Raw genomic sequence first — 9,656 nt, forward strand, 5'->3', positions numbered from 1 at the left:
AACCCCCCAAATTTCCCCAAAATCTCCCAAATTCCCCCCAAAATCTCCCAAATTTCCCCAAAATCCTCCAAATTCCCACAGAATTCCCTCTCAAAAACCTCAATTCCCCCAAATTCGCCCCCAAATTCCCCCAAATTTTCCCAAATTCCCCTGAATTTCCCCAAAATCCTCCAAATTTCCCTGAATTTCCCCAAAATCATCCAAATTCCCCGAAATTCCCCCGAATTTCCCTGAATTTCCCCAAGTTCTCCCCGAATTTCCCCAGAATTCCCTGCCAAAAACCTGAATTCCCCCAAATTCCCCTAAATTCTCCCAAAATCTCCCAATTTCCCCCAAGTTCCCCCAAAATCTCCCAAATTCACCCAGAATTCCCTGCCAAAAACCTGAATCACCCCAAATTCCCCCAAATTCTCCCCAAATTCCCCAAAATTCCCCCAAAATCTCCCCAAAAATCCCCCAAATTCTCCCAAATTCTTCCCAAATTCCCCAAAATTTTCCCAAAATCTCCCCAAAATCCTCCCAAATCCCCCTGAATTCCCCCAAATTCCCCCAGAATTCCCTGCCAAAAACCTGAATTCCCCCAAATTCCCCCAAAACCCCCAAATTTGCCCCAAAATCCCAAATTTCTCGGCCTCCCCAGGACATGGATTATTCCCGGATCATCGAGCGCCTCCTGAAGCTGGCGGTGAGGAACCCCAAAATCACCCAAAATTCCCCCAAAACACCCCAAAATCCCCCCCAAAATCCCCCCCAAAATCCCCCCGAAAACCCCCCCAAAATCCCCCCAAAATACCCCAAAATTTCCCCAAAATCCCCCCCAAAATCCCCCGTAATTTCCCCAAAAAACACCCTAAAATCCCCCCAAAACCCCCCAAAATTCCCCAAAATTTCCCCAAAATTCCCAAATCCCCCAAATTTCCCCCAAAAATCCCAAATTCTCCCAAATCCCCCCTCAAACCCCAAAAATCCCCACAAAATCTCCCAAAACCTCCCCAAAATCCCAAAATGCCTCCAAAATCTCCCCAAAAATCCTAAAATGCCCCTAAATCCCCAAAATTCCCCCCAAAAGCCCCCAAAAAACACAAAATCCCCAAAAATCCCCCAAAATCCCTCCAAAACCCCGAATTCTCCCCCAAAATCCCCCCAAATTCCTGAATTTTCCCCTAAAATCCCCCAAAAAATCCTCAATTCTCCCCAAAATGCCCCAAAAATCCTGAATTTTCCCCAAAACTCCCCCAAAATGCCCCCAAGAAATTCTGAATTTTCTCTCCAATCCTCCCTCAAACCCCCCAAATTTCCTCCAAAAATCCCCCTAAAATCCCCTCAAAACCCCCCAAAACCCCCCCAAAAAATCCCCAAATCTCCCCCAAACGCTGAATTTTCCCAAAATTTGGGTTTTTTGCCCCAAAGGTGCCGAACCACCTGATCTGGCTGATTTTCTTCTATTGGTTCTTCCACTCCTGCCAAAACCCAAAATCCCCCCAAATTCTCGAATTTTCCCCTAAAATCCCCCCAAAAATCCGGAATTCTCCCCAAAATGCCCCAAAAATCCTGAATTTTCCCCAAAAATCCTGAATTTACCCCAAAAATCCTGAATTTCCCCCAAAATTCTCCCCAAAATCCCAAAAAAATTCTGAATTTTCTCTCCAATCCCCCCTCAAACCCCCCTCAAACCCCCCAAAAATCCCCCCAAAAATCCCCAAATTCCCTGTTTTTTCCCCCAAAACCGCTGAATTTTCCCAAAATGTGGGTTTTTTGCCCCAAAGGTGCCGAACCACCTGATCTGGCTGATTTTCTTCTATTGGTTCTTCCCCTCCTGCCTGACCCACAAAATCCCCCAAAATTCCTCCAAAATCCCCCCAAACCCCCAAACTTTCCCCTAAAATCCCCCCAAAAATCCGGAATTCTCCCCAAAATGCCCCAAAAATCCTGATTTTTCCCCAAAACTCCCCCAAAATGCCCCCAAAAAATCCTGAATTTTCTCTCCAATCCCCCCTCAAACCCCCCAAATTTCCTCCAAAAATCCCCCCAAAAACCCCCCAAACCCCCCAAAATCCCCGATTTTTTCCCCCCAAACGCTGAATTTTCCCAAAATCGTGTTTTTTTGCCCCAAAGGTGCCGAACCACCTGATCTGGCTGATTTTCTTCTACTGGTTCTTCCACTCGTGCCTCAACGCCGTGGCCGAGCTGCTGCGCTTCGGCGACCGCGAGTTCTACCGCGACTGGTGGTGCGTTCGGGGCAAATTCCCGGGATTTTGGGAAAATTCCAAATCTGGGGGGAAACTGGGGGTTTTGGGGGGTCTGGGGGGAAATTCGGGGGGAAATTCGGGGTTTTAGGGGGATTTTTAGGGGATTTTTGAGGGGTTTTGGGGGAAAATTTGGATTTTTGGGGGGATTTTTGAGGGGTTGATGGGGGATTTTGGGGGAAAATTTGGATTTTTGGGGGGATTTTGGGGGAAAATTCGGCATTTTGGGGGAATTTTGGGGGGAAATTCGGGATTTTGGGGGGAAAATTTGGATTTTTGGGGGGATTTTTAGGGGATTTTTGAGGGGTTGATGGGGGATTTTGGGGGAAAATTCGGATTTTTGGGGGGATTTTGGGGGAAAATTCGGCATTTTGGAGGGATTTTGGGGGGAAATTCGGGATTTTTGGGGGGATTTTGGGGAAAATTCCGGTTTTTAGGTGGATTTTGGGGGAAAATTTGGGATTTTGGGGGAAAATTTGGATTTTTGGGGGGATTTTTAGGGGATTTTTGAGGGGTTGATGGGGGATTTTGGGGGAAAATTCAGGATTTTTAGGGGGATTTTGGGGGAAAAAATCAGGATTTTTGGTGGATTTTTGGGGAATTTTGGGGGAAAATTCGGCATTTTGGAGGGATTTGGGGAGGAAATTTGGGGGGATTTGGGGGGGAAATTCGGGATTTTTGGGGGGATTTTGGGGGGAAATTTGGGGGGAAAATTCGGGATTTTAGGGCAAAAATTCGGCATTTTTAGGGGGATTTTTAAGGGATTTTTGAGGGGTTTTGGGGGATTTTGGGTGGATTTTTAGGCGATTTTGGGGGATTTTGGGGGAAAATTCGGGATTTTTGGGGGGATTTTGAGGGGATTTTTTGAGCGGTTTAGGGGGATTTTGGGGGAATTTGGGTTTTTGGGGTGCGTTTGAGATTTTGGGGAGATTTTGGGGATTTTTGGGGGGAGTTTTGGGATGATATTGGGGGATTTTTGGGGGGTATTTTGGGGGATTTTTTGGGTGATTTTGGGGGATTTTTGGGGAGATTTTGGGGGGATTTTTGGGGGGATTTTTGGGGAGATTTTGGGGGATTTTTTGGGTGATTTTGGGGAATTTTTGGGTGGAATATTGGGGGATTTTTTGGGGGAATTGGGGGATTTTTGGGGCAATTTTGGGGGATATTTGGGGGGGATTTTGGGGTGATTTTTGGGGTGATTTTGGGTGATTTTTGGGGTGATTTTGGGCATTTTTGGGGTGCCCGAGCCGCTTTTTTGCCGCAGGAATTCGGAATCCGTCACCTACTTCTGGCAGAACTGGAACATCCCCGTGCACAAGTGGTGCCTCAGGTGGGATTTGGGGAAATTTGGGAGAATTTGGGGATTTTTGGGGATTTGGGGAAAATCTGGGAGGTTTTGGGGGATTTGGGGGGAAATTTGGGGTTTTTTTGGGGGGATTTTTGGGGAAATTTGGGGGTTTGGGGGGGGATTTTGGGGGGAATTTGGGTTTTTTGGGGGGGTTTTGGGGAGGAATTTGGGATTTTTGGGGTTTTTTGGGGAGAATTTGGGGAATTTTGGGGGGAATTTGGGGAAATCTGGGGGGAATTTGGAGTTTTTGGAAGGAACTTGGGGTTTTGGGGGAATTTGGGGGTTGAGGGGGATTTGGGGGGATTTGGGGTTTTTTGGGGGCTTTTGGGGAGGAATTTGGGGAAATTTGAGGAGAAATTTTGGATTTTTTTGGGACTGGAATTTTGGGGTTTTTGGGGCTGGAATTTGGGATTTTTGGGGCAGGAATTTGCGCCAATCGGGGCATTTCCCCCTCCCCTTTTTTGGGGTGCCAGGCTGGATTTTGGGGGTTTCTGGGGGTTTTTGGGGATTTTTGGAGTGCCAGGCTGGATTTTGGGGTGCCAGGGCAGATTTTGGGAGGTTTTTGGGCATTTTTGGGGTGCCAGGCAGGATTTTGGGTGGATTTTGGGGATTTTTGGGGTGCCAGGCTGGATTTTTGGGGGTTTTTGGGTGGATTTGGGGGTTTTTGGGGTGCCCGGGTGGTTTTTGGGAGGTTTTTGGGTGGATTTTGGGTGGATTTTGGGTATTTTTGGGGCGCAGGCTGGATTTTGGGGGGTTCTTGGGTGGATTTGGGGGTTTTTGGGGTGCAGGCTGGATTTTGGGTGGATTTGGGGGATTTTTGGGGTGCCCGGGTGGTTTTTGGGTGGATTTGGGGATTTTTGGGGCGCAGGCTGGATTTTGGGGGGGTTTTGGGGGGGTTTTGGGAGGATTTGGGGGTTTTTGGGTGCAGGCTGGATTTGGGGTGGATTTTGGGGGGATTTTGGCTGGATTTTGGGTGGATTTTGGGTGGATTTGGGGTGGAGTTTGGGTGGATTTGGCGGTTTTTGGGTGCAGGCTGGATTTTGGGTGGATTTTGGGTGGATTTGGGTGGATTTTGGGTGGATTTTGGGCGGATTTGTCGGTTTTTGGCGCAGGCTGGATTTTGGGTGGATTTGGGGTGGATTTGGGTGGATTTTGGGTGGATTTTGGGCGGATTTGTCGGGTTTTTGGCGCAGGCTGGATTTTGGGTGGATTTTGGGGGGATTTTGGGGGGATTTTGGGGGGATTTTGGGGGGATTTGTTGATTTTTTGGCGCAGGCACTTCTACAAGCCGATGCTGCGCCGGGGCGTGAGCCGCTGGGCCGCCCAGGCCGCCGTGTTCCTCGCCTCCGCCTTCTTCCACGAGGTCAGCGCCCCAAAATCCCGGGGGAAAACGGAATTCCCACAGGGAAAATCAGAAATCCCACAGGGAAAACCAAAATCCCACAGGGAAAATCAGAAATCCCAAAGGGAAAATCAAAAATCTCACAGGGAAAACCAAAATCCCACAGGGAAAATCGAAAATCCCGAAGGGAAAATCAAAATCCCCAAAGGGAAAATCGAAAATCCCAAAGGGAAAATCCAAATCCCACAGGGAAAATCGAAAATCCCAAAGGGAAAATCAGAAATCCCACAGGGAAAACCAAAATCCCACAGGGAAAATCGAAAATCCCACAGGGAAAACCAAAATTCCCAAAGGGAAAATTGAAAATCCCAAAAGGAAAATCAAAATCCCACAGGGAAAACCAAAATCCCGGGGACCCCAAAATCCGGGGGGAAAACGGAATTCCCACAGGGAAAATCAGAATTCCCACAGGGAAAACCAAAATCCCAAAGGGAAAACCAAAATTCCCACCAGGAACCCCCAAATCCCACTGGGAAACCCCAAATTTCGGCCGGGAACCCCCAAAATTCCCTCTGAGAACCCCCAAATTCCCGGGTCCCCCAATCCCGGGGTCCCCCCAGTTCCGGGGTCCCCCCAATTCCCGGGTCCCTCCAATCCCGGGTCCCCCCAATCCTGTGTCCCCCCCCAATTCCCGGGGTCCCCCCAAATCCCGGGTCCCCAAATCCCGGGTCCCCCCAATCCCGGGTCCCCCCAATTCCCAGGCTCTCCCCCAAATCCCGTGTCCCCCCAAATTCCGTGTCCCCCCAATTCCCAGGCTCTCCCCCCAATCCCGGGGTCCCCCCAATTCCCGTGTCCCCCCAATCCCGGGGTCCCCCCAATCCCGGGGTCCCCCCAATCCCGTGTCCCCCCAATCCCGGGTCCCCAATCCCGGGGTCCCCCCAATCCCGTGTCCCCCAAATCCCGTGTCCCCCATCCCGGCGCTGTCCCACAGTACCTGGTCAGCGTCCCCCTGCGCATGTTCCGGCTCTGGGCCTTCATGGGCATGGCGGCGCAGGTGAGCACCCCAAAATAAATACGGGCACTCCAAAAATGGGAACCCCAAAAATGGGAACCCCAAAATACGGGCACCCCAAAATACGGGCACCCCAAAATCCGGGAACCCCAAAATACGGGCACCCCAAAAATGGGAATCCCAAAATACGGGGCACCCCAAAATCCCCGGGGCACCCCAAAACCCCCGGGCACCCCAAAACCCCCGGGCACCCCAAAAATGGGAACCCCAAAACCCTGGGAACCCCAAAAATGGGAATCCCAAATTCCTGGGAACCCCAAAACCCCCGCGGCACCCCAAAATCCGGGCACCCCAAAAATGGGAACCCCAAAAATGGGAACCCCAAAAACAGCAACCCCAAAACCCCCGGGCACCCCAAAATCCCCGGGGCACCCCAAAATACGGGCACCCCAAAAATGGGAACGCCAAAAATGGGAACCCCAAAAATGGGAACCCCAAAATCCCCGGGGCACCCCAAAATACGGGCACCCCAAAATCCGGGAACCCCAAAAATGGGAATCCAAAATTCCTGGGAACCCCAAAAACAGCAACCCCAAAACCCCCGGGGCACCCCAAAATCCGGGCACCCCAAAAACGGGAACCCCAAAATCCTGGGAGCCCTAAAAACGGGAACCCCAAAATCCCCGGGGCACCCCAAAACCCCCGGGGCACCCAAAACCCCCGCGGCACCCCAAAAACGGGCACCCCAAAATCCCCCGGTCACCCCAAAATCCGGAGCATCCCAAAAACGGGAACCCCAAAATCCGGGGTACCCCAAAATCCCCAGGGCAATCCAAAAACGGGAACCCCAACAATGGGGACCCCAAAAACAGCAACCCCAAAATCCCCGCGGCACCCCAAAAATGGGAACCCCAAAATCCTGAGCACCCCAAAATCCAGGGGTGGCACAGGTGTGACACACAATGACACGCGTGTGACACGCAATGACACGCGTGTGACACGCGTGTCGCCGTCCCCAGATTCCCCTGGCCTGGCTGGTGGCGCGGGGCAGGGAGGTGGCAGGGGTGGCACAGGTGTGACACGCAATGACACACGTGTGTGACACACAATGACACAGGTGACACACGCAATGACACGCGTGTGACACGCGTGTTCCCGTCCCCAGATTCCCCTGGCCTGGCTGGTGGCGCGGGGCAGGGAGGTGGCAGGGGTGGCACAGGTGTGACACACAATGACACACGTGTGACACACAATGACACAGGTGTGACACGCAATGACACGCGTGTGACACGCGTGTCGCCGTCCCCAGATTCCCCTGGCCTGGCTGGTGGCGTGGGGCAGGGAGGTGACAGGGGTGGCACAGGTGTGACACACGCAATGACACAGGTGTGACACACAATGACACGCGTGTGTGACACACAATGACACGTGTGTGTGACACGCAATGACACGCGTGTGACACGCGTGTCGCCGTCCCCAGATTCCCCTGGCCTGGCTGGTGGCGCGGTTCCTGCGGGGGCACTACGGCAACGCGGCCGTGTGGCTCTCGCTGATCCTGGGCCAGCCCGTGGCCGTGCTCATGTATGTGCACGACTACTACGTGCTGCACTGCGCTAACCCGGGATAACCCGGGATAACCACCCGGGATAACCCGGGATAACCCGGGACAACCCGGGATAACCCGGGATAACCCACAATAAACCGGCTCCCGGCACACGCGTGTGGCTCTCGCTGATCCTGGGCCAGCCCGTGGCCGTGCTCATGTATGTGCACGACTACTACGTGCTGCACTGCGCTAACCCGGGATAACCCGGGATAAACCCGGGACAACCCGGGATAACCCGGGACAACCCGGGATAACCCGGGATAACCCACAATAAACCGGCTCCCGGCACACGCGTGTGGCTCTCGCTGATCCTGGGCCAGCCCGTGGCCGTGCTCATGTATGTGCACGACTACTACGTGCTGCACTGCGCTAACCCGGGATAACCCGGGATAAACCCGGGACAACCCGGGATAACCCGGGACAACCCGGGATAACCCGGGATAACCCACAATAAACCGGCTCCCGGCACACGCGTGTGGCTCTCGCTGATCCTGGGCCAGCCCATGGCCGTGCTCATGTATGTGCACGACTACTACGTGCTGCACTGCGCTAACCCGGGATAAACCCGGGATAAACCCGGGATAACCCGGGATAAACCCGGGATAACCCACAATAAACCGGCTCCCGGCACACACGTGTGGCTCTCGCTGATCCTGGGCCAGCCCGTGGCCGTGCTCATGTATGTGCACGATTACTACGTGCTGCACTGCGCTAACCCGGGATAACCCGGGATAAACCCGGGATAACCCGGGACAACCCGGGATAACCCACAATAAACCGGCTCCCGGCACACGCGTGTGGCTCATGGACGTGCACGACTAGTACTGCTGAACCAGGTAAACCGGGATAAACCGGGATAAACCCAGGACAAACCGGCTCATGGACGTGCACGACTAGTACTGCTGAACTGGAATAAACCCGGCATGAACTGGGATAAACCCGGGATAAAACCAGGATAAACCGGGACAGAGCCGGGACACCCGTGGAACTCCTCCAAACCCCACCCAGGGAATCCCGGGACCCCAAATCCTCCCGGGACAGACCCGGGACAGCCCCGAACCTTCTTTGGGATCCCCAAATCCTCCCTGGGACTGACCCGGGACAAACCGGGACAGACCCGGGACAGACCCGGGACAGCCCCGAACCTTCTTTGGGATCCCCAAATCCCCCCCAGGACTGACCCGGGACAAACCGGGACAGACCCGGGACAGCCCCGAACCCCCCTCAGGATCCCCAAATCCCCCCCAGGACAGACCCGGGACAAACCGGGACACACACGGGACACCGACAGCCCCACCCCGACACCGACACGGGACACCGGTACCGGGCACCGCCCCCAGCACCGCCCCCGGGACCGCGGTACCGGCACTGGCCCCGGGACCGGCCCCGGTGCTGCCCCCAACCCCCACACCGATACCGACACGGGACAGCAGCACAGGACACCGACACCCGGTACCGGTACCGACACCCGGTACCGACACCCGGTACCCGGTACCGCCATCCCCACCCGGTACCGACACCCGGTACCGACACCCGGTACCGGCACCTTCACCCGGTACCGACACCTTCACCCGGTACCGACACCCGGTACCGCCATCCCCACCCGGTACCGACACCTTCAGCCGGTACCGACACCCGGTACTGGCACCTTCAGCCGGTACCGACACCTTCACCCGGTACCGACACCTTCAGCCGGTACCGACACCCGGTACCGACACCTTCAGCCGGTACCGACACCCGGTACCGACACCTTCAGCCGGTACCGACACCCGGTACCGACACCTTCAGCCGGTACCGACACCCGGTACCGACACCTTCAGCCGGTACTGACACCCGGTACCGACACCCGGTACCGACACCTGGTACCGACACCTTCAGCCGGTACCGACACCTTCACCCGGTACCGACACCTTCACCCGGTACCGACACCCGGTACCGACACCTTCAGCCGGTACCGACACCTTCACCCGGTACCGACACCTGGTACCGACACCTTCACCCGGTACCGACACCTTCACCCGGTACCGACACCTTCACCCGGTACCGACACCCGGTACCGACACCTTCAGCCGGTACCGACACCTTCACCCGGTACCGACACC

General features: G+C 54.4%; 1 protein-coding gene across 2 annotated transcripts in view; it reads left to right on the forward strand.

Moving 5' to 3' along the window:
* DGAT1 (diacylglycerol O-acyltransferase 1) overlaps positions 1-8,344 on the forward strand; it is a 30,156-nt gene extending 21,812 nt beyond the window's left edge. For both annotated transcript variants that reach the window (XM_085572743.1, XM_085572744.1), the window contains exons 12-17: positions 641-685; positions 2,116-2,228; positions 3,511-3,576; positions 4,870-4,957; positions 5,928-5,990; positions 7,429-8,344. In XM_085572743.1, the coding sequence (XP_085428869.1) occupies positions 641-685; positions 2,116-2,228; positions 3,511-3,576; positions 4,870-4,957; positions 5,928-5,990; positions 7,429-7,575 (522 nt within the window). In that variant the 3' untranslated portion in view covers positions 7,576-8,344. The remainder of the gene's footprint in view (positions 1-640; positions 686-2,115; positions 2,229-3,510; positions 3,577-4,869; positions 4,958-5,927; positions 5,991-7,428) is intronic.
* The last annotated feature ends 1,312 nt before the right edge of the window (positions 8,345-9,656 follow it).

This window comes from Lonchura striata, chromosome 2, assembly GCF_050655825.1.
Source record: "Lonchura striata isolate lonStrDom1 chromosome 2, ASM5065582v1, whole genome shotgun sequence".
NCBI classification, from domain to species: domain Eukaryota; kingdom Metazoa; phylum Chordata; class Aves; order Passeriformes; family Estrildidae; genus Lonchura; species Lonchura striata.